The following is a 24,817-nucleotide window of genomic DNA, read 5'->3' as shown; positions in this document are numbered from 1 at the left end:
CCTCATGAAGCTGGTTGAGAGAATGCCAAGAGCGTGCAAAGATGTCAAGGCATTGGGTGGCTGCATTGAATCTCAAATATAAAATGTATTTTGATTTGTTTAACACTTGGTTACTACATGATTCCATGTGTTATTTCATAGTTATGTCCTCATTATTCTACAATGTAGAAAATAGTATACATTTATAAAAACCCTGTAATGAGTAGGTGCGTCCAAACATTTGGCTGGTACTATACATAAACTCTCACTGTCAACTGTTTATTTTCTGCAAACTTAACGTGTAAATATTTGTATGAACATAAGATTCAACATCTGAGACATAAACTGAACAAGTTCCACAGACATGCGACTAGCATACATTGAATAATGTGTCCCTGAACAAAGGGTCAAAATCAAAAGTACAGTCAGTATCTGGATTAAGTACTACAGTGCATCTCCTCATGGAATACCAGATTTGCCAGTTATTTCTGTGAGATGTTACACCACTCTTCCACCAAGGCACCTGCAAGTCCCTGGATATTTCTGGGGGCAATGGCCCTAGCCCTCACCCTCCGATCCAACAGGTCCCAGACATGCTCAATGGGATTGAGATCCGTGCTCTTCGTTGGCCATGGCAGAACACTGACTTTCCTGTCTTGCCGGAAATCATGCACAGAATGAGCAGTATGGCTGGTGTCATTGTCATGCTGGAGGGTCATGTCAGGATGTGCCTGCCGGAAGGGTACCACATGAGGGAGGAGGATGTCTTCACAGTAACACAGCCTGCAATGACAACAAGCTCAGTCCGATGATGCTGTGACACACCTCCCCAGACCATGACGGACCCTCCACCTCCAAATCGATCTTGCTCCAGATTACAGGCCTCGGTGTAACACTCATTCCTTCGACGATAAACGAGAATCCGACCGTGAGACAAAACCGTGACTCGTCAGTGAGGAGCACTTTTTGCCAGTCCTGTCTGGTCCAGCGGTAGTGGGCTTGTGCCCATAGGCGACATGGTTGCCGGTGATGTCTGGTGAGGACCTGCCTTACTACAGGCCTACAAGCCCTCCGTCCAGCCTCTCAGCCTATTGCGGACAGTCTGAGCACCGATGGAGAGATTGTGTGTTCCTGGTGTAACTCTGGCAGTTGTTGTTGCCATCCTGTACCTGTCCCGCAGGTGTGATGTTCGGATGTACCGATCCTGTGCAGGTGTTGTTACACGTGGTCTGCCACTGCGAGGACAATCAGCTGTCTGTCCTGTCTCCCTGTAGCGCTGTCTTGGGCATCTCACAGTACGGACATTGTAATTTGTGGCCATGGCAATATCTGCAGTCCTCATGCCTCCTTGCAGCATGACTAAGGCATGTTCACGCAGATGAGCAGGAACCCTGGGCATCTATCTTTTGGTGTTTTTCAGAATCAGTAGAAAGGGCTCTTTAGTGTCCTAAGTTTTCATAACTGTGATCTTAATTGCCTACCGTCTGTAAGCTGTTAGTGTCTTAACAGGTGCATGTTCATTAATTGTTTATGGTTCATTGAACAAGCATGGGAAACGGTGTTTAAACCTTTTACAATGAAGATCTGAAGTTAATTGGATTTTTACAAATGATCTTTGAAAGACAGGGTCCTGAAAAAGGGGCGTTTCTTTTTTTTGCTGAGTTTACATTCATTAACGCATGACTGCAAGAGACCGGTTGGAATGTCTAACTGAAATATTGGACAAATCAGCCTTTTATTTTAACTAGTGGTGTTTGAAGTTGCTGTTTTAAAGTGCCGGACAAAGGCAAAACGCAGGACTGTCCGGGACAATCCGGGAGAAGTGGTCATACCATTTTACAATGTTAGGTGTATGTATGGTATCTCTAGTGTTAGACTTTACATATACTCCAGAATCCATCATGCTTAATGATTTTCTTAATGTGTCGATATCCCCCTTCGCCTGACCCTTGCCCCGCTGTAGCTTGAGAAACTGACTTGTCTTATGAAAATAAAGTTTATGCCACTTGTCTGACCGAATCTGCCGACTCAGTTTAAATAGGATGCTGCAGGGTGGGACGTTGTCATAAAGAATTATCAATTGTTATTAGGCTATGTGCAGTACAGGAACGGTTTTATTTAAAAATGTGTAGTGGTGGCGCAATAGCAGATATGTGGTGCCAAACTAAACAGCAACATCTCGTTTCACTTTACTGATAAAATAACGAATCCATTACTAAACTAATGAATAAAAAAAAAACAGGTCACAAAACAATTACGGAAAGAGTCCATTTGGATTAGGAACAACAAACTGACACAGCATATCCTTTGGCACTGTAATGTCCTCGGAAACAAAGATACCGGATCTGAGGAAATCGTTACAAGCTACCTCTTTATTTTTCCGCATTCGTCTGACATTGGCTCTAATATAATTGGTTGACAGACACCGGATATAGACCTATCGCTCCACGCCCATTTTTTTTCTGTCTGCCGCTACTTCAGCCAAGTCCTAAAGTCCAGGTAAGGCCAACTAACTACACAATTGGTCATGTTAAAAAAAAAAAAAATGTATCGTCGTGGACAACGGTTGAACCTTTAACTGATAATGATAAATTAAACAATCTAGTAATATTACATTCGATATAAATTACAGGCGTAACGTTACAATGTAGCCTGTATAGTCAACATAGAACGTAGAAACTCATGTGGAATGAACAGTAACGACGCATTTCACATGCAGGGTAATTTTGCTGCGTTCAAAGCAACTGGGAACTCGGAAAAATACGAGGTCAAATCATGACGTTAGTGATCTTCAGGTCGGAGCTCAAAAAAGAGGCCCGAGATCCCGAGTTGAATGACCGTTCAAATCGATTTTTCCCAGTCGGAGCTCGTTTTCTTTCAAGTTCCCAGTTGATTTGAACGTGGCATTACTTGCGTGAAGTCCAGTTATGACAGTTTACTCGTTGTCCTTGTCACAGTGAACTCATGCTGCCTTCATAACCAAATGGAAAGGTGGTAATTGCCAGTTGTAAAGTCCTAAATACGAGTTGGATGCATTCACATGTTTTGAACTTGTTGACAAACGCTGATTGGCTAATGGACAACAAGCTGTGTCAACAATCAACTAAAGTACAGCTATCATGCTTGTAAACAAATTTTAACCATGTGCATAGATAGCTTTTTATAAATTGTGTTTTGTTGCATTTAACTGTGGAAAATGCTGTTATCAAGGTAATTTCCCTAGTAGGTGACGTCAGGTCAGCATGTAGGAGAAGTCTCTGAGTTTAGGGATGGATGATGCCCCACGCAAAACAACTGGGAAATCTTTTTGACTTCAATGCGTTCAAGACAACTGGGATCTCATGGAAAGAAATCTGAAGCTCAGACTTTCCGACCTGAAGAATCCAGTTGTCTTGAACGCACCATGAGTTTCCCACTAGTAATTACAAGTTGGAGGGGCGTTCAAGTGGATTTTTCCAAGTTGTGTGTATAGTAAATACAACCTTTCCACATGGTTATGAACGCAGCATTAGTTATATAGGATTATACTGGGCTATATATAGCATTTGAGTCATTCAGGGTTGTGCTTTTTCCATTAAAGATGTACATTTGTTTTTCCCATAAAAAGAGGGAAGCGCGAGCGTGACTCAACATCAGTCAATCCAATGTATTTTTATAAAGCCCTTTTCTTTTTACAAACATAGCAGAGTGAAGGTGGTTTTGAACAGTAGACTACCATGTATGCAATGCTGGTGTCATGTCCCAGTCTCTAAGTTTTATTTGAGAACATTTTAATTTGTCGTGGTATGGTGTACCTATTTATGTAGAGCGAGGGGGTGAGAAGTGTAACATTGAACATCGAAGATGATGTGACTGGTCTTTTTATTTGCAGTGCTGATGGAGGCCCCACTGCCCCCCCGTGAGTCTGGCCGGTTCGTGGTGGAACACAGTCAGGATGTGTTTGTGGAGGAGGAGGGCGTGCGGAGGGTAGCGGAGATGCTCTATGCCCTGCGGAAGAGTGAGGACCTCACAGCCAGTGGGTGGAAGAAGGCCAACCCCTTGGCCCCCTCCCCAACCTCCGATCATGCCCTGAACTGGGTATTTGTAGTCGACACAATGAACTTCTCCTTCTGGCCCGAACGGGAGGACCAGCAGTGTGAGGTGACGTACCGTGGGACCACCTACTACGGTTACATGACCCTCTGTGCTGCCATCACCAGAGCAATGGAAGAGGGTAGGAAGGGACAATATCCAGATTTTCATACCGTTTCTGTACCATATGGTATTATCGGAAGTGGACACAAGGGGCGCTATAAAATGTTTCTTTACACACAAACAATTTAGGCAACAAGAATCTTGATCCAGAAGGGGAATGAATGTATCTCCTGTAACCAAGAAGCTTGATCTTGACATCTAGCCACTTAGCTTGGAAGTTAGCAAACCAAATGCATAGCTGGAGCCCTGAGCTGGATATTATTTAACACATCTTAGATTTCTTATAGTTATACTTAACCTGCAGTGGCGTCGCACACAATCCCTTAGCGAGGCGGGGATTCCCCAACCCCCCAAAAAAAGAATAAATAAATGAAACGGTATTAGAAATATCGGTATTTCGAAATACCCCGTTAAACAGTAGACCGCCCAAGCCTAGAAGAGGGTGAGCGCTACAGCCCTATATCTGTTCTGTCTAGGGCTGCCTGTCCTCTCATACACACACTGCTTTGTGCTGTTTGCTTGTACACTGTTATCGTTTGCAGAATGCATGCATGATAAAACCTTTGAAGTAAATTACACTCTTGCTTGTTCTAAAAATTAACACATTTTCAGTAACATTTCCAATGACCTATTGTCCATCTGAACGCAGCTAATCAAGATACCATGCCCTCTATAGGTATTCCCATCACAGAACCGTCCTATTTCTCCCAGATGAGTGTTGAGGAGTTGGGCCGTGTATTGCGCTCTGATAACAACACGCCCATGCCCATGCTTGAGGAGCGTCACCGGGTCCTCACAGAGGGGGGACGTGTGCTCCTGCAGCACGGCGGGAGCTTCCGGAGCTTCATAAGCCCTGCCGGTAGAGATGCGCAGAAGATGGTGGAGCTCATTGTAGACAACCTGCCCTCATACAGGGACGAGGCCACATACAAGGTTATACACAAAACACAACCTCTTCAACATAACGTAGGGTGAATTTGGAATAACTGGGACACTTTTTGCATTTTTGTCTTCTGTAACCTATCCAACATATTAGGCCATGATACATCTCTGAAATACTCAAGATGTTTCCTAATCTCACACTTATTTTATTTTACATTTGTCATTTAACAGACATTCTTATCCAGAGCAACTTGCAGTTAGTGCATTCAGAGCAACTTAAGATAGCTAGGTGGGACAACCACATTTCACAGGCATAGAAAGTAAACATTTTCCTCAATGTAGCTGTCAGAGCTGGGGGGGTCAAGTGTAAGTTCTGTTTTTTTTTTTAAAGAAAGGATTATTTTAGATACGGTTTGAAGAGGTAGAGTTTCAGATGTTTTTTGAAGATGGGCAGGAACTCTGCTGTCCTAGCTTCAGGGGGAAGCTGGTTCCACCTTTGGGGTGCCAGGATGGAGAAGAGCTTGGACTGGTTTGTGTGGGAACTGCCCTCCCGTAGGGGTAGCAGGGCCAAGATACCTGAGGTGGCGGGTTGGGGGTGTAGGGTTTGAGCATAGCCTGAAGGTAGGGATTTTTATATCATATTCACAGGAGACATGACACACACATTTGTGTACACTGAGTCAAAACCATATTTTTTGTTTGCATTTGGTGGACTGGGATAGTAGGTTAAACAGGGACACCATTATTATAGTCCTAATTGTACCCCAATGACAATTACATTTTGTGTGATAAGGAAACATCTGAAGATTTTAGAAATATATCATGTTGGGATAATATGTTAGATGTCTGAAGAGGTTATAAAAAGTCTCCCACTTTTTCTGAATTCACCCAAATAACAGTGCTAACAAGAGTACTACAATAAATAATTAACAGAATATAGTACTACAATAACCAGAGCCCCGCCTAACCTAAGTACAGGGCGTCCCTACTGGATCTCTTTCCTCCATTGGAGAAGGCTATAAGACTGTCCCACTTTAGCTACTCCATGATGTCCTACTTTAGCTACTCCATGATGTCCTACTTTCGCTACTCCATGATGTCCTACTTTAGCAAGTTATGGTTGGTAAAGCGGGACAACAACAAAAAAATCACTGAATTACAAAAATGAAACATAATATTGGTAACTTTTTAATGTATTTTGATGCACCAGTACATAGTATACACATTTACATCATAATTTGGCTCAGTGCATTATTTGACAGTTTTAGAACCTTAACTTTTTTTTGTTTTGATGTTATGTCACTGATCTAACCTTGTGCTTTGCGGGGTGAGCTTCCTGTTTGCAGCTTGCACTGCTTCCCTCTGATGTCACACTAATAAAGTGATGTGATTTTGATCTTGTGGTTTCTCTGCAAGGGCTTAATACCCAAGAAATAAACACATCAGGATTAAGCTGTCCCAGTTAATAGGATGACCCACTCATTCCAAATTCACCTTGTGTAGAGAGTAAGAGCACAAATGTGCCTCAGGTGCTGTAAGATTAATGTGGAAATGGTGCCATGTGGAAGCAAGGGTTAAAAATGTGTTTCAGTTACACACAATACAGTATGTTATCTATGCCATACATTCATTACCATGCTTTTGATTATACAGTCGTGGCCAAAAGTTGAGATTGACACAAATATTAATTTTCAAAGTCTGCTGCCTCAGTTTGCATGATGGCAATTTGCATATACTCCAGAATGTTATGAAGGGTGATCAGATTAATTGAAATTAATTTCAAAGTCCCTCTTTGCCATGCAAATGAACTGAATCTCCCAAAAACATTTCCACTGCATTTCAGTCCTGCCACAAAAAGACCAGCTGACATCATGTCAGTGATTCTCTTGTTAACACAGGTGTGAGTGTTGACAAGGACAAGGCTCTGTTGTGCTGATTGAGTTCAAATAACAGACTAGAAGCTTCAAAATGAGGGTGGTGCTTGGAATCATTGTTCTTCCTCTGTCAACCATGGTTATCTTCAAGGAAACACGTGACGTCATCATTGCTGTGCACAAAAAATTGATTCACAAGGAAGGATATTGCTGCCAGTAAGATTGCACTTAAATCAACCATTTATCGGATCAACAAGAACTTCAAGGAGAGCGGTTCAATTGTTTTGAAGAAGGCTTCAGGGCGCCCAAGAAAGTCCAGCAAGCGCCAGGACGTCTCCTAAAGTTGATTCAGCTGCGGGATCGGGGCACCACCAGTACAGAGCTCGCTCAGGAATGGCAGCAGGCAGGTGTGAGTGCATCTGCACGCCCAGTGAGTAGTAGTAAGGCTAGCTTTTTAAAACAGAAATTTGCATCCTGTATTACAAAATCAAAAAAGTTCTGGGACACTGTAAAGTTCATGGAGAATAAGAGCACCTCCTCCCAGCTGCCCGCAGCACTGAGGCTAGGAAACACTGTTACCATCGATAAATCCACTATAATTGAGAATTTCAATAAGCATTTCTCTACACCTGGCCATGCTTTCCACCTGGCTACCCCTAACCCGGTCAACTGCCTGGCACCCTCCACAGCAACCCACCCAAGCACACACCATTTCTCCTTCACCCAAATCCAGATAGCTGATGTTCTGAAAGAGCTGCAAAATCTGGACTCTTACAAATCAGCTGGGCTAGACAATCTGGACCCTCTCTTTCTAAAATTATCTGCCAAAATTGTTGCAACCCCTATTACTAGCCTGTTCAACCTCTTTCGTATCGTCTGAGATTCCCAAAGATTGGAAAGCTGCCGCGGTCATCCCCCTCTTCAAAGGGGGTGACACTCTAGACCCAAACTGCTACAGACCTATATACAGTGCCTTGCGAAAGTATTCGGCCCCCTTGAACTTTGCGACCTTTTGCCACATTTCAGGCTTCAAACATAAAGATATAAAACTGTATTTTTTTGTGAAGAATCAACAACAAGTGGGACACAATCATGAAGTGGAACGACATTTATTGGATATTTCAAACTTTTTTAACAAATCAAAAACTGAAAAATTGGGCGTGCAAAATTATTCAGCCCCTTTACTTTCAGTGCAGCAAACTCTCTCCAGAAGTTCAGTGAGGACCTCTGAATGATCCAATGTTGACCTAAATGACTAATGATGATAAATACAATCCACCTGTGTGTAATCAAGTCTCCGTATAAATGCACCTGCACTGTGATAGTCTCAGAGGTCCGTTAAAAGCGCAGAGAGCATCATGAAGAACAAGGAACACACCAGGCAGGTCCGAGATACTGTTGTGAAGAAGTTTAAAGCCGGATTTGGATACAAAAATATTTCCCAAGCTTTAAACATCCCAAGGAGCACTGTGCAAGCGATAATATTGAAATGGAAGGAGTATCAGACCACGGCAAATCTACCAAGACCTGGTCGTCCCTCTAAACTTTCAGCTCATACAAGGAGAAGACTGATCAGAGATGCAGCCAAGAGGCCCATGATCACTCTGGATGAACTGCAGAGATCTACAGCTGAGGTGGGAGACTCTGTCCATAGGACAACAATCACTCGTATATTGCACAAATCTGGCCTTTATGGAAGAGTGGCAAGAAGAAAGCCATTTCTTAAAGATATCCATAAAAAGTGTAGTTTAAAGTTTGCCACAAGCCACCTGGGAGACACACCAAACATGTGGAAGAAGGTGCTCTGGTCAGATGAAACCAAAATTGAACTTTTTGGCAACAATGCAAAATGTTATGTTTGGCGTAAAAGCAACACAGCTGAACACACCATCCCCACTGTCAAACATGGTGGTGGCAGCATCATGGTTTTGGCCTGCTTTTCTTCAGCAGGGACAGGGAAGATGGTTAAAATTGATGGGAAGATGGATGGAGCCAAATACAGGACCATTCTGGAAGAAAACCTGATGGAGTCTGCAAAAGACCTGAGACTGGAACGGAGATTTGTCTTCCAACAAGACAATGATCCAAAACATAAAGCAAAATCTACAATGGAATGGTTCAAAAATAAACATATCCAGGTGTTAGAATGGCCAAGTCAAAGTCCAGACCTGAATCCAATCGAGAATCTGTGGAAAGAACTGAAAACTGCTGTTCACAAATGCTCTCCATCCAACCTCACTGAGCTCGAGCTGTTTTGCAAGGAGGAATGGGAAAAAAATGTCAGTCTCTCGATGTGCAAAACTGATAGATACATACCCCAAGCGACTTACAGCTGTAATCGCAGCAAAAGGTGGCGCTACAAAGTATTAACTTAAGGGGGCTGAATAATTTTGCACGCCCAATTTTTCAGTTTTTGATTTGTTAAAAAAGTTTGAAATATCCAATAAATGTCGTTCCACTTCATGATTGTGTCCCACTTGTTGTTGATTCTTCACAAAAAAATACAGTTTTATATCTTTATGTTTGAAGCCTGAAATGTGGCAAAAGGTCGCAAAGTTCAAGGGGGCCGAATACTTTCGCAAGGCACTGTATATCCTGCCCTGTCTTTCTAAGGTCTTCGAAAGCCAAGTTAACAAACAGATTACCGACCATTTCGAATCCCACCGTACCTTCTCCGCTATGCAATCTGGTTTCAGAGCTGGTCATGGGTGAACCTCAGCCATACTCAAGGTCCTAAACGATATCGTAACCGCCATCGATAAGAGACATTACTGTGCAGCCGTATTCATCGACCTGGCCAAGGCTTTCGACTCTGTCAATCACCACATTCTTATTGGCAGACTCGACAGCCTTGGTTTCTCAAATGATTGCCTCGCCTGGTTTACCAACTACTTCTCTGATAGAGTTCAGTGTTTCAAATCGGAGGGCCTGTTGTCCGGACCTCTGGCAGTCTCTATGGGGGTGCCACAGGGTTCAATTCTCGGGCCGACTCTCTTCTCTGTATACATCAATGATGTTGCTCTTGCTGCTGGTGATTCTCTGATCCACCTCTACGCAGATGATACCATTCTGTATATCTCGGGCCCCTCTTTGGACACTGTGTTAACTAACCTCCAGACGAGCTTCAATGCCATACAACACTCCTTCTGTGGCCTCCAACTGCTCTTAAATGCAAGTAAAACTAAATGCATGCTATTCAATCGATCACTGCCCGCATCTGCCCACCCGTCCAGCATCACTACTCTGGACGGCTCTGACTTAGAATACGTGGACAACAACAAATACCTAGGTGTCTGGTTAGACTGTAGATGCTCCTTCCAGACTCACATTAAGCATCTCCAATCCAAAATTAAATCTAGAATCGGCTTCCTGTATCGCGACAAAGCATCCTTCTCTCATAATGCCAAACATACCCTCGTAAAACTGACCATCCTACCGATCCTCGACTTCGGCGATGTCATCTATAAAATAGCATCCAACACTCTACTCAACAAATTGGATACAGTGTATCACAGTGCCATCCATTTTGCCACCAAAGTCACATATACTACCCACCACTGCGACCTGTATGCTCTCGTTGGTTGGCCCTCGCTTCATACTCGCTGCTAAACCCACTGGCTACAGGTTATCTACAAGTCTCTGCTAGGTAAAGCCCCGCCTTATCTCAGCTCACTGGTCACTATAGCAGCACGCGCTCCAGCAGGTATTTCTCACTGGTCACCCCCAAAGCCAATTCCTCCTTTGGTTTCCTTTCCTTCCAGTTATCTGCTGCCAATGACTGGAACGAACTGTAGAAATCACTGAAGCTGAAGACATATCTCCCTCACTAGCTTTAAGCACCAGCTGTAAGAGCAGCTCACGGATCACTGCACCTGTACATAGCCCATCCGTAAACAGCCCATCTATCTACCTCATTCCCATACTGTATTTATTCATCTTGCTCCTTTGCACCCCAATATCTCTACGTGCACATTAATCTTCTGCACATCTAACATTCCAGTGTTTAATTGCCATATTGTAATTATTCGCCACCATGGCCTATTTATTGCCTTAACTGCCTTTTCTTACCTCATTTGCACTCACTGTATTTTGATTTGTTTTATTTTTTTCTACTATATTATTGACTGTATGTTTTGTTTATTCCATGTGTAACTTTGTTGTATGTGTCGAATTGCTGTGCTTTATCTTGGCCAGGTCGCAGTTGCAAATGAGAACTTGTTCTCAACTAGCCTACCTGGTTAAATAAAGGTGAAAAAAGTACATAAACAGTATACAGTGCATTCGGAAAGTATTCAGACCGCTTGACTTTTTCCATATCTTGTTACGTTACAGCTTTATTCTAAAGTTGATTAAATAATTTTTTCCCATCAATCTACACATGACGACAAAGCAAAAACAGGTTTTTAGAAATTTTTGCAAATGTGTGTGTGTGTGTGTGTAAATGTGTGTAAAACTCCCCTGGAAATATAAGTATATAAGTATTAAATAAGTATTCAGACCATTTACTCAGTACTTTGTTGAAGCACCTTTGGCAGTGACTACAGCCTCGAGTCTTCTTGGGTATGATGCTACAAGCTTGGCACACCTGTATTTGGAGAGTTTCTCCCATTTTTCTCTGTAGATCCTCTCAAGCTCTCTTAGGTTGGATGGGGAGCGTCACTGCACAGCTATTTTAAGGTCTCTCCAGAGATGTTCGATCGGGTTCAAGTCCAGGCAGTGGCAGGGCCACTCAAGGATATTCAGAGACTTGTCCCGAAGCCACTCCTGTATTGTCTTGGCTATGTGCTTAGGGTCGTTGTCCTGCTGGAAGGTGAACCTTCGTCCCAGTCTTAGGTCCGGACCGCTCTGGAGCAGGTTTTCATCAAGGATCTCTCTGTACTTTTCTCCGATCATCTTTCCCTCGATCCTGACTAGTCTCGCTGTCCCTGCAGCTGAAAAACATCGCCACAGCATGATGCTGCCACCACCATGCTTCACCGTAGGGATGGTGCCAGGTTTCCTCCAGATGTTACACTTGGCATTCAGGTTGAATAGTCAAATATTGGTTTCACCAGACCAGAGAATATTCTAATGGTCTGAGTCCTTTAGGTGCCAGTTGGCAAACTCCAAGTAGGTTTTTACTGAGGAGAAGCTTCCGTCTGGCCACTCTAGCATAAAGGCCTGATTGTTGGAGTGCTACAGAGATGGTTGTCCTTCTGGAAGGTTCTCCCATCTCCACAGAGATACTCTGGAGCCCTGTCAGAGTGACCAATGGGTTCTTGGTCACCTCACTGACCAAGGCCCTTCTCCCCCAGTTGGTCAGTTTGGCCAGGCGGCCAGCGCTAGGAAGAGTCTTGGTGGTTCCAAACTTCTTCCATTTAAGAATGATGGAGGCCAATGTGTTCTTGGGGACCTTCAATGCTGCAAAAATGTTTTGGTACCCTTCCCCAGATCCATGCTTTGAAACAACCCTGTCTTGTAGCTCTACGGACAATTCCTTTGACCTCATGGCTTGGTTTTTTCTCTTGCAACTGTGGGACCTTATATAGACAGGTGTGTGCCTTTCCAAATCATGTCCAATCAATTGAATTTACCACAGGTGGACTCCAAGTTGTAGAAAAATCTCAAAGATGATCAATGGAAACAGGATGCACCTGAGATCAATTTTGAGTCTCATAACAAAGGGCCTGACTACTTACGTAAATAAGGTTTTCAGCTTTTTACTTGTAATAAATATTCAACAATGTCTAAACCTGTTTTTGCTTTGTCATTATTTGGTATTTTGTGTAGATTAATGAGGAAAACAATGATTTAATACATTTTAGAATAAGGCTGTAACGTAGAAAAGTCAAGGGGACTAAAGACTTTACGAATGCACTATGCATGCCTATGGTTAATATGTTCATGGTGAATGCAGTCTCTGCGTGAACGTGTCTTGTCAATTGAATTGTCTGTGTGTCTACCTCAGGGAAAGAGGATTTCACTCTACAAGCGAGCTCAGATTCTGGTGGCTGATTTTTGGGGCATCATGGAGGCCAGGGTAGAGGGGGACATGCCAAACCTGGACATCCTCACCATGTTTGCTGACTACAGAGTACCACAGGCCCTGGTCCACCTGGGGGCACTACGCTACTCAGACACCCTGATGGAGACATTGAGGAACGGTTAGTCTTTTCTCCCCTGTATGCTGTGCGTGTGTGTGTGTGTTGGAACCTCCTTTGACCCTCTTCTCTCTCTCAGGTGAGTTGCTCAGCTCGGGCGACAGGAGAGAGGTGGAGATTCGTGGCTGCTCTATCTGGTGTGTGGAGAAGATCAAGGCACACCTGTGGAGTCTGGTTGAAGATCGAGATGGCCAAAGCTGCAATATCAACTCTGCCATCATCGACTTTTATCTCTGGCCTTATGCCAAACAGCACCATAAAGAGATGGCCCACATTCCCATACACCACACACGCTGCATATATTACTGACAGGCCTACACAGAGAAACTATTTTTGTGATTCAAAAAAATTATAAATGATGTCCGGTCCTTAATGTTTAACTTTATACAAAGAACTTTGGCTTTGGATCTCTGGCTGAGGATGACCATACTAAGAATAAAATATAGCCAACATTTTCAAGACTATCACATCTCTTTCTTTCCACATGCTTTGACAGATGGACAGGGGGAAATGTAAAATAAATAATTGAATTAAGATTCTTTGCCTGCAGCAGCACAACCCTGCCATAGAGCGGGGCTGTAGCAGCGGATTGTGTGTTTTACAACAAGTGTCTTTTCTTGGACAGAAAGCGTGAGCTTTCTTTGACTTATCGGTGGTATCCCATGGCAACTGAGAGACAACAAAACTGTTTTCACTAGTTACTACAGCCTCAAAGTCTATCGTACAAATTCAAGAAAACAAAATGAGCTTGGTCTTAATTTAAGGTTAGGGTCAGACAATGTTAGCAGGATGGTGAAAGTTAGGGTTAGGTTTAAAATCCAATTTCAAGAAGAGAGATTGTAGAAATAGGCGGGGTTTAGGACTTTGTGGCTGCAGTAACTAGTGACGACAAAAAAACGGCCATAAGTCAGCGGAGAAGAATAACAAAAGCAGAGACTGACGGTAAGATTTATTCAAAACTAGTTAACTACAGTAATTAGCGAACTCAGCAATCAAGGGTTAGTTGTTTCAAATATTGTTAAACAACGCCATATGCCAACTTTACGCTTCACCGTCGGAAGTGCGAGAAAGTCGTGGTTGCTGAAGAAGTGAGCAAGTTAGACTTTTTTTTTCTGTAAACATGACTTCTTTAGGGAAAGGGAGTGAGTGTTTGTGTTAAACTCCATAGAGGTAAATACAGTGACTGATTTTGTTTATAATGTTACCAGCGTCCTGTTTGATCATGGGAGAAGTGTGTGTGCGGGTTGCGGTTCGGATCAGACCTTTGCTTCCAAAAGAGGTGCTACACAATCATCAGGTGTGTGTGCGCGTGGTGCCCGACAGTGCCCAGGTGATGCTGGGAAGCGACCGAACCTTTTCTTTTGACCACGCCTTTGGACCGACTGCATCGCAGGATCAGTTTTACGAGTCATGTGTCAAACCTCTGGTGGCATCCCTCGTTGACGGCTACAATGCTACAGTGTTCGCTTACGGACAAACCGGTTCTGGGAAGACGTACACCCTTGGCGGGGGACATGTTGGTAAGTTAACAGTATGAGCTTATCTGTACACTTTGACATCATGGAGACACCAAGTGCATTGAGGGATGATGATGTTCGGACATTAGTCCTTGAATAATCTCCTACCACTACGATTCTGAACTGAACTGAGCTGAGCTGTCACTGGAGCAGGAGGAAAACCTTAGGCAAATGCAGAGAAGTTTATGATTATAGGCCACTTTTTATTATCAAACTCTGCTTTTGTGTTTTTACCATGGAACTTGCTCTCCCTCTGTAATACTTGTACCCTTGTTAGCATCTCTGGTGGAGGAGCAAAGTGGGATCATTGGTCAGGTTGCAGCAGATCTGTTTGTGCTCCTGGGGGAGAGGGCTGCAGACGTCAGGTCTGCAGCAGATGTGAGGGTGTCCTACGTGGAACTGTATCGGGAGGAGCTCAGGGACCTGCTAGAGCTCCACACCGCACACAGAGAGCTGCACATCAGAGAGGACGACAGGGGCAACACAGGTAACACTCCTCACTGTCTGTGCTAGGGTGTGTGTGTGGATTCAGTATGACAGAATGTAATGTGTTTTACAGTGTTGATAGAGGTTATACGGAGGCTGGTGGTGTGAACATGCATGCTGTATGGAATCTGACTGAAATTAATGTGTTTCAGTTGTGGTGGGGGCCAGAGAGACTGTGATTACCTCAGCTGAGGAGTTGCAGAGCGTCCTGGAGGCTGGCAATGCCCTGAGACACACTGGCCCCACTCAGATGAATGAGCGCTCCAGCCGCTCTCATGCAATTGTCACCGTGCAGTTGACTCAGCATAACCACGACGACGGCGCTGTCCGCTCCTCTAAACTCCACCTGGTGGATCTGGCTGGGTCGGAGCGGGCTGCGCGCACTGGAAACACAGGCCTGCGCCTCAAAGAGTCTGTCCACATTAACACCGGCTTGCTGGCTCTGGGCAACGTCATCCGTGCACTCTCTGACCCCCATCGCCGTGGAAACCATGTGCCGTACCGTGACGCCAAGATTACACGCCTCCTCCGGGACTCACTGGGTGGCTCCGCCCACACACTCATGGTGGCCTGCGTCAGCCCCTCCCACCACAATGTCACGGAGACGCTGAGCGTGCTGCAGTTTGCTTCACGGGCACGCCACGTGAAGAACCAGCCTGGGTTATGTCCTGCCAGGGCATGTCCGGGCTGGCAGCCTGGAGAGGCTCGTGTGGAGGAGCTGGAGCAGGAGGTCCAGACTCTGAGAGAGGCACTGCGAAAGAGAGATAAGACAGGGGTCTTTATGACTGACAGCTCCAAACAGACCCCTCAGGAAGAGCGTGACCAAAGGGGTGCGGGCCTAGTGGATGAGCTCCAGTACTACTGCCTTGCACAGGACGCTGCCTTCATATTGGAGGAGCTCCAGAGTTCCACCCTGAGTCCTGCTCTGCAGCACCGCTTGCAGGAATGGCTGGGGAGACATGAGGAGCTTAGCCACTCCTGCCACACTGACCACCAGCATCCTGTGGGGGACACAGGGGACAAGCCTCACCACAACACCATCCTCCAGCTCAGACGAGAGCTCAGGAAGTGCCAGGTAGTGGGCTCTGTTTCTCAGCTTTTTCCCCTCAATATTATCTAATTTTACATCGTATTCTAACTAGAGGTATGAATTGTAACTCTCTCCCACTCCTTCCCTCCATCAGGATAATCTGGCTATAGACGAGCAGGTGTTTGACCAGAGGGAGGCAGAGCTGCAGCAGGTGCAGAGGCAGGTGCAGACTCTGCTACAGGAGAAACAGAGACACCTCCAGTCCTTACAGGAGGAGAGGGAGCACAGACGCAAACAGGTAAGGAGAGAGAGAGTGACACAGATTCTGAGCTGTGCTTGGAGGATAACGAAAAATGGAGAAACATAGAGGCAAAGATAGAATTGGGCATTTCTGCATTGGTTGACAACTGACGCTTTCCGTTGTTCGAGTGTGCAGAGCGAGCAGCTGGTAGAGCAGCAGCTGTTAATCGATCGTCTACGTGGTGACCTCCTGACCTCCAGGATGGCATCCTCGGGAGCCTCGCTGGAAATCGGGGCTTCTGAGAAGTCTGCGAAGAGACCTCACAGTGTTCCCCTGATCAGCCAAGGCCATTGTGGTACAAGGCAGGTTCGTGTCCAGAGCAATTGTGTGTGTGTGTGTGTGCGACAATGGCTAAGTTTGTCTTTGTCTGTCTCTTATGCAGATCCACACTAGTCCTCCGGCCTGTTCGTTGGAGAGGGTGATGGCTGCCTTTAAGACCCGCAGTCAGCTGCTGCTGGCACAGATAGAAGAGAGAGACGAGGTCATCTGCCCACAAAGAGAACAGGAGGAAGAGGAGGAGGATCAGGGGGGGAGTAAGGGATTCAGGTGAGAAAGACTGATATAATAATGTAATGCTGTTTTTAGACTGTAACAGCTGTTCCACTAGTGTATACACACCCTGATGTTATACTAGGGACATTGTGTTTCCATAGCTAGGGCTGATGTTAGATTAGGGACATTGTGTTTCCATAGCTAGGGCTGATGTTATACTAGGGACATTGTGTTTCCATATCTAGGGCTGATGCTAGACTAGGGACATTGTGTTTACATAGCTAGGGCTGATGTTAGATTAGGGACATTGTGTTTACATAGCTAGGGCTGATTTTAGACTAGGGACATTGTGTTTCCATAGCTAGGGCTGATGTTAGACTAGGGACATTGTGTTTCCATAGCTAGGGCTGATGTTAGACTAGGGACATTGTGTTTCCATAGCTAGGGCTGATGTTAGACTAGGGACATTGTGTTTCCATAGCTAGGGCTGATGTTAGACTAGGGACATTGTGTTTCCATATCTAGGGCTGATGTTAGACTAGGGACATTGTGTTTCCATAGCTAGGGCTGATGTTATACTAGGGACATTGTGTTTCCATATCTAGGGCTGATGTTAGACTAGGGACATTGTGTTTCCATAGCTAGGGCTGATGTTAGACTAGGGACATTGTGTTTACATATCTAGGGCTGATGTTAGACTAGGGACATTGTGTTTACATAGCTAGGGCTGATGTTAGACTAGGGACATTGTGTTTACATAGCTAGGGCTGATGTTATACTAGGGACATTGTGTTTCCATAGCTAGGGCTGATGTTAGACTAGGGACATTGTGTTTACATAGCTAGGGCTGATGTTAGACTAGGGACATTGTGTTTCCATAGCTAGGGCTGATGTTAGACTAGGGACATTGTGTTTACATAGCCAGAGCTGACAGTGAGGACTTTTGAAGAGCAGAATCAACAATCTCTGCACAATCAAATCAATTGCTCTGTGAGAAGGTGTTAACCGTCAAAGGTGTAAACCCATGTTCATAGTTAGCCATTGTTTTGTAAATGCCCTGGCCCCAAATCAGAGCAGGTCCACTGAGGCCATGGCCCAGTGAGTCCCAGGAGCCGGGCCATGGAGGTGGAAACACAAAAGTCTGAGCCTTTTTGGTAAAACACTGGGGTAAATCCTCAGTGGAAATGTACCATAATATCCTGCTTCTGAGTTATGTCATTGTTCTGCTTCCTTACGACACAATACTTATTTAATTTTGATCTATATTGCAGGCGCTCTATGAACCGCACATGGACAAGCAGACCGAATCCAGCCTGTTTTAACCAGAACCAGACGCAAAATACTAGTTTGAACCAGATTCAGGATGGGCTCCAGTTACCTCAACCGTCAAAACTCCCTACAGGTAAATACAGTGATATGACACTTTAAGAATCTTATATTTCCTGTCATTTCTGTTTCATTGCTAAGCCCGGCCTGTGCTTCCGTAGAGCGCGAGGAGCGCAGAGTGAGGCGGAGTCAGACGGTGAATCTGCAGCGCATACAGCAGGTGGAGACACAGAGCAGGGCTAGCCTGCAGACCAGTGGCTTCAGGGACCAATACAGGACCAAGGTCAGTGCTAACAATACAACATTTGGAGAACATTTTATACAGCACTCATAGAACAGTCATAAAGCATTTATACAGCACTCATTGAACAGTCATAAAGCATTTATACAGCACTCATTGAACAGTCATAAAGCATTTATACAGCACTCATAGAACAGTCATAAAGCATTTATACAGCACTCATTGAACAGTCATAAAGCATTTATACAGCACTCATTGAACAGTCATAAAGCATTTATACAGCACTCATTGAACAGTCATAAAGCATTTATACAGCACTCATTGAACAGTCATAAAGCATTTATAGAACAGTCATAAAGCATTTATACAGCACTCATAGAACAGTCATAAAGCATTTATAGAACAGTCATAAAGCATTTATACAGCACTCATAGAACAGTCTTAAAGCATTTTGGTCTTTCTATAAACTAGGGTACCAATGAGGATTTCCTATACTGGACAACTTGTAACAGCTGTTGATAAGTCATTGATAAAAATATATATATTTTTGTTCATGCCATTACGTTAAGATATAAGGGGGATCATAGATATAGTCATTAAAATTCACGAGTTGACTTAAAACCTATGTTTAATCCTTTGTCATGTTTGGTGTCTTGACGGATTTGTCCAAAATCTCATCTATCCGATCTATCCTGGATGGATAAAGATCTCAGAAATGCAAGTTTAGTGACGTATGTTACGGGGTGAAAACAGTTTATGGGCACACAAATCCTGAATAATAAATGCAATTGCCAAATCGAGTCATTTTACCTGGATTCTTAACCTAAATGAATACTGTCATTAATGTGCTTCTTTAATAATGATGCATAATACTTGTTGGATACACATTTGGTGTCCAGCTGATTAGTTATGCTGCGGTATTTTCACACATCATCAGATGATCTAAGAAGGAATTTTCCAAATGACAGTCAAGTTATGAACAGCGGTTGTGATAGTGCATGCGATGCAACAACAGCCCAAGAACTGGAAAAAGGGTGTTCATGAGGAATATCCAGAATATTTTGATGTCTCATTCGTTATGCATGTGAAGACCATTGTGCCTGGATCCATGTTAGATCTAATTTCCCTAGCGACTTGATGTTGATCATCTGTTGTAGTCTGCTCAAAAATTTAAGTACTGGAATAGGCTTACCTTGATAATCAGACAGTTCCTCAATTTGGTGCTTGAAAAGTCCTTGTAATTATTGTAGCCAAGTTGTAAGTTCTTCTGTTCTCTTATAATTATCTGGGATTTCATTTTTTATCCGTTCTTGTGAGAGATGGGGCCACTTGTTTGTTTCCCGACGCGTCAATTGAAGAGTGACGACAGCATCTAATATTGGCTTCAACTTGCCTTTCCATACAAATCCTTACATCAAAAAAGGAACCTGGTTTTTGGTCACTTTATAAAAATAGTGATGGTGAGATTAATGCTACCGCTATTCATGGCTTTATTGTGTGTGCCTGCGTCGGCCACATAGGCTGCTGAAAAATCACCATCCATGCATCCAATCTATTTAGTCAGGCAATGTCCACATTATTCTCACATATTTTAGAATGTCATAATCATTTCAATATCAATGCATTGGGAAGGCCTAAAAACTGCACTATTTTTATCGTAAATATTTAAGGCCTATTTCTTTTGGGGGGTGGGGGGGGTTCTATAATGTATAACATTGATGTCCTTTAAAATTATAATTAAGTGCTTGAAAATGTCCCTGAAAAGTCTTTGAATGTGACTTGCCAGTGTCTGTATGAACTCTGCTTAAAGGGTATATAGTCCTGACCTAGGTTGTTTTATAGGTGGAGTTCTAGGGAAATTTGCATATATTCACTTCTATTCCTCTAAGTAAACGTGGAGCTGCATGAAAATCATTTATTTATTGAGCATTTTTTGAAAAAAATGTTTTATCCCACTGTCAAACGTTGGCCCCATTTTATTTATAGCGATACCCATTCAAGGAGCGTTAATACAGAACTCCTGTTGACATCAGACTCTCAGTCCTTGCATCCATGTACAGTTGAAGTCGGAAGGTTACATACACTTAGGTTGGAGTCATTAAAACTCGTTTTTCAACCACTCCACTAATTTCTTGTTAACAAACTATAGTTTAGGCAAGTCGGTTAAGACATCTAATTTTCCAACAATTGTTTACATACACTAAGTTGACTGTGCCTTTAAACAGCTTGGAACATTTCAGAAAATTATGTCATGGCTTTAGAAGCTTCTGATAGGTTAATTGACATAATTAATCATGGGAAACTCAAAAGAAATAAGCCAATACCTCAGAAAAAAATTGTCGACCTCCACAAGTCTGGTTCATCCTTGGGAGCAATTTCCAAACACCTGAAGGTACCACGTTCATCTGTACAAACAATAGTACGCAAGTATAAACACCATGGGACCATGCAGCCGTCATACCGCTCAGGAAGGAGACGCGTTCTGCAAATCAATCCCAGAACAACTGCAAAGGACGAGCATTTTAGTGGACAGAATTGAAAAAGTGTGTGCGAGCAAGGAGGCCTACAAACCTGACTCAGTTACACCAGATCTGTCAGGAGGAATGGGACAAAATTCTGGGAAGCTTGTGGAAGGCTACGCGAATTGTTTGACCCAAGTTAAACAATTTAAAGGCAATGCTTACAAATACTAATTGAGTGTATGTAAACTTCTGGCCCACTGGGAATGTGATGAAAGAAATTAAAAGCTGAAAGAAATCATTATCTCTACTATTATTCTGACATTTCACATTCTTAAAATAAAGTGGTGATCCTAACTGACCTAAGACAGGGAATTTTTACTAGGATTAAATGTCAGGAATTGTTCAAAACTGAGTTTAAATGTATTTGGCCAAGGTGTATGTAAATTTCCGACTTCAACTGTAGCACCATCTATGAATTTGCAAGTGGTTACATTTCTCCAGTCCCATCCTTCAGCCTTATAGCAAACCAAGTGGTGGGGCTGCCATTTTGTTTTTCAAATGTAGTAATGTGCATGTGAACAGCATGCTAAAGGGTTTGATGCTGCTGTGTTGCAGGTCCTGGGGACAGACAACATGGCTGTCTTTCAAAATGGAGCCTGTAAAGACTCGGAGGAAAAGGTGAGCCCACATGACATCTGCAAATGATCACAGGTTTAGGTTCGGCTGCCCCTCTCTGCACGATGTGTTTATTATGTCAAAAAAGGCTATTTCATTGTTCACCATGCAGTCATGGTGATTCCTTAGATCTCATTTGGATATTCAACATAGTTTAAAATAGTCAAATTATGTTTGTGTTTTGAAATGTGGATGTGTTGGTTTTGGCCGTGTACGATGCCTAGCTGTCTGAGAGACGCACGTGGCTGGAGCAAGAGGAGGAGCGTGCTCTGCAGAGGAGGAGGGGCCTGCAAGAGCTGGAGGAGGAGCTGAGGCACAGAGAAGAAGTGCTGCAGCAACGAGAGGCCTGTGTCCAGGAGAGGAAACAGCTGCAGATCAAGAGGCTCCGCTCCAGCCAGGTAAACACAGAGCGGGGCATAGAAATCCAAAGTATTATATTGAAAAAAAAAAAAAAACGTATATTTTTGTGTAAGTTAAGGCATTCCAGTGTTGTTATCTGATATTGAAAGTGTGTGTGGGTACGTTCATGTGTATTCCTCAGGCTCTGAGTCAGGACTTGCTGCGAGTGTCAGCTCGTCTGGGAGCTTTGGATCAGGAGCTGGAGGAGAGAGGAGGTGTAAAGAGGAGACTGTCCTCCCCGGCAGCAGGGCTGTGTGGAGTGTCTATGGAGGAGCTGCTGAAGGAGAGGGAGAGCCTGCGTCTGAGGAGGGACACCCTGGACACACAGCTGAGAGACGGCAGGGTGCTCACGCCAGAGGTGAGCTCAACGTTCACCACCTTCCTTCCGGCTGGGTGTCATTCTGACTGCAGGGGGCTGATCAATGGTGTGTGTGTGTGTATAGGAGGAGCATGCTCTGCTGCAGTTGGAGGAGGCCCTGGAGGCGTTGGATGCTGCTGTGGAGTTTAAGAACCGTTCCATCCAGGAGAGACAGAGTGAGCTCGGGGACGCATCTAACCCCGCCCACGGAGAAGAAGACGATGACATCATGAGGGCGCTAAGGGAGCTGCCGCTTCCAGAGGCCTCTGCACTGTTGGTCAAATACTTCAACAAGGTCAGAGTCCCAACACACACACTCACAACAAACTACTTTGAGCGACCAAACTAAATCCAAATCAAATTTTATTGGTTGCATACACGTTTAGAAGATGTTATTGCAGTGCCTATCCGACCAGAGCCTATTCATCTCCAAAATGCAAGATCCCGCAGCTGGATGAGCACATGACTGTTTCTGCAGGACATGAAAAGCCACACCAAACTACCGTAATTCACTCATTTTCGAAGGAAGGATACGACCAGAGTTGTGCAAAGTTCAAATCGGATGCCAATCAAATGTGCCACATACAACAGATGTAGACCTTTAAGTAAAATGCTTACTTACGAGCTTGGATTAGAATAAGAAATCAAAGTAACAAGTAATTAAAGAGCAGCAGTAAAATAACAATAGCGAGACTATATACAGGGGGGGGGGGGGGGGGGGGGTGTACCTGTACATAGTCAATGTGCGGGGCACCAGTTAGTTGAGGTAATATGTACATGTAGGTAGAGTTATTAAAACTATGCATAGCAGAGAGAACAGTCTATGACTAGGGTGGCTGGAGTCTTTGACAATTTTTAGGGCCTTCCTCTGACACTGCCTGGTATAGAGGTCCTGGATGGCAGGAAGCTTGGCCCCAGTGATGTACTACCCTCTATAGTGCCTTGCGGTCGGAGGCCGAGCAGTTGCCATACCAGGCAGTGATGCTCTCGATGGTGCAGCTGTAGAACCTTTTGAGGATCTGAGGACCCGTGCCAAATATTTTCAGTCTCCTAAGGGGGAATAGGTTTTGTCGTGCCCTCTTCATTACGGTCTTTGTGCTTGTACCATGTTAGTTTGTTGGTAATGTGGACACCAAGGAACTTGAAGCTCTCAACCTTCTCCACTACAGCCCTGTCGATGAGAATGGGGGCGTGCTCGGTCCTCTTTTTCCTGTAGTCCACAATCATCTCCTTTGTCTTGATCACGTTGAGGGAGAGGTTGTTGTCCTGGCACCACATGGCCAGGTCTCTGACCTCCTCCCTATAGGCTGTCTCGTCGTTGTCGGTGATCAGGCCTACCACTGTTGTCATCGGCAAACTTAACAATGTTGGAGTCGTGCCTGGCCGTGCAGTCATGAGTGAACAGGGAGTACAGGAGGGGACTGAGCACGCACCCCCGAGGGTCCTCCGTGTTGAGGATCAGTGTGGCAGATATGTTGTTACCTAACCTTACCACATGAGGGCCGCCCGTCAGGAAGTCCAGGATCCAGTTACAGAGGGAAGTGTTTAGTCCCAGGCTCCTTAGCGTATTGATGAGCTTTGAGGGCACTAGGGTGCTGAACGCTGAGCTGTAGTCAATGAATAGCATTCTCACATAAATGTTCCTTTTGTCCAGGTGGGAAAGGGCAGTGTGGAGTGCAATAGAGATTGCATCATCTGTGGATCTGTTTGGGCGGTATGCAAATTAGAGTGGGTCTAGGGTTTCTGGGATAATGGTGTTGATGTGAGCCATGACCAGCCTTTCAAAGCACTTCATAGCTACGGACGTGAGTGCTACAGGTCGGTAGTCATTTAGGCAGGTTACCTTAGTGTTCTTGGGCACAGGGACTATGGTGGTCTGCTTGAAACATGTTGGTATTACAGACTCGGACAGGGAGAGGTTGAAAATGTCAGTGAAGACACTTGCCAGTTGGTCAGTGCATGCTCGCAGTACACATTCTGGTAATCCATCTGGCCTTGTGAATGTTGACCTGTTTAAAGGTCTTACTCACATCGAATGCGATCACACAGTCTTCCGGAACAGCTGGTGCTTTCATGCATGTTTCAGTGTTATTTTCCTCGAAGCGAGCATAGAAGTAGTTTAGCTTGTCTGTTAGGCTTGTGTCACTGGGCAGCTCTTGGCTGTGCTTCCCTTTGTAGTCTGTCATGGTTTGCAAGCCCTGCCACATCTGATGAGCGTCAGAGACTTTGCTTTGTGATAACCAATCGGGAGAGTGAGGTTCTCACTAGCCTAGTCAGCTTTGAGACTGTACTGGTTAGCGGAACATGCTATTATGCATGCTCTTTTGGATAAACATCCACAAAGGGAGAACTAGGTGATGCCTACAACAAAGTGGTATCTGGTCGACAGTACACTGCATTAGAACCCTCATTTGAGGAAAGGCTGGATTGAGATTTTAAGAGTTTGAAAAAGGTTTGACTC

General features: G+C 44.3%; 2 protein-coding genes across 4 annotated transcripts in view; both read left to right on the top strand.

Moving 5' to 3' along the window:
• Positions 1 to 2,352: 2,352 nt before the first annotated feature.
• On the top strand, positions 2,353 to 13,533 carry c6h9orf64 (chromosome 6 C9orf64 homolog). Its single transcript, XM_021605425.2, has 5 exons — positions 2,353 to 2,478; positions 3,851 to 4,192; positions 4,850 to 5,106; positions 12,877 to 13,072; positions 13,149 to 13,533. Exons 2-5 carry the CDS (start codon positions 3,856 to 3,858, stop codon positions 13,376 to 13,378), a joined length of 1,020 nt encoding a protein of 339 aa, XP_021461100.1. The 5' UTR covers positions 2,353 to 2,478; positions 3,851 to 3,855; the 3' UTR covers positions 13,379 to 13,533.
• Positions 13,534 to 13,709: 176 nt separating this feature from the next.
• Positions 13,710 to 24,817, top strand: part of LOC110525373 (kinesin-like protein KIF27) — a 12,808-nt gene continuing 1,700 nt past the window's right edge. The window contains exons 1-13 of one of the 3 annotated variants that reach the window (XM_036979506.1): positions 13,710 to 14,011; positions 14,278 to 14,589; positions 14,864 to 15,073; positions 15,225 to 16,147; positions 16,257 to 16,400; positions 16,539 to 16,709; positions 16,786 to 16,949; positions 18,167 to 18,297; positions 18,383 to 18,504; positions 21,540 to 21,602; positions 21,824 to 21,997; positions 22,141 to 22,356; positions 22,442 to 22,651. In XM_036979506.1, coding sequence (XP_036835401.1) covers positions 14,292 to 14,589; positions 14,864 to 15,073; positions 15,225 to 16,147; positions 16,257 to 16,400; positions 16,539 to 16,709; positions 16,786 to 16,949; positions 18,167 to 18,297; positions 18,383 to 18,504; positions 21,540 to 21,602; positions 21,824 to 21,997; positions 22,141 to 22,356; positions 22,442 to 22,651 — 2,826 coding nt within the window. In that variant the 5' untranslated portion in view covers positions 13,710 to 14,011; positions 14,278 to 14,291. The other 2 variants (XM_036979507.1, XM_036979505.1) reach the window with 2 other exon arrangements.

Source organism: Oncorhynchus mykiss, chromosome 6 (assembly GCF_013265735.2).
Source record: "Oncorhynchus mykiss isolate Arlee chromosome 6, USDA_OmykA_1.1, whole genome shotgun sequence".
Classification (NCBI taxonomy): Eukaryota; Metazoa; Chordata; class Actinopteri; order Salmoniformes; family Salmonidae; genus Oncorhynchus; species Oncorhynchus mykiss.
The sequence above is the reverse complement of the archived record's forward strand: the minus strand, read 5'-3'. Positions and strand labels throughout refer to the sequence as shown.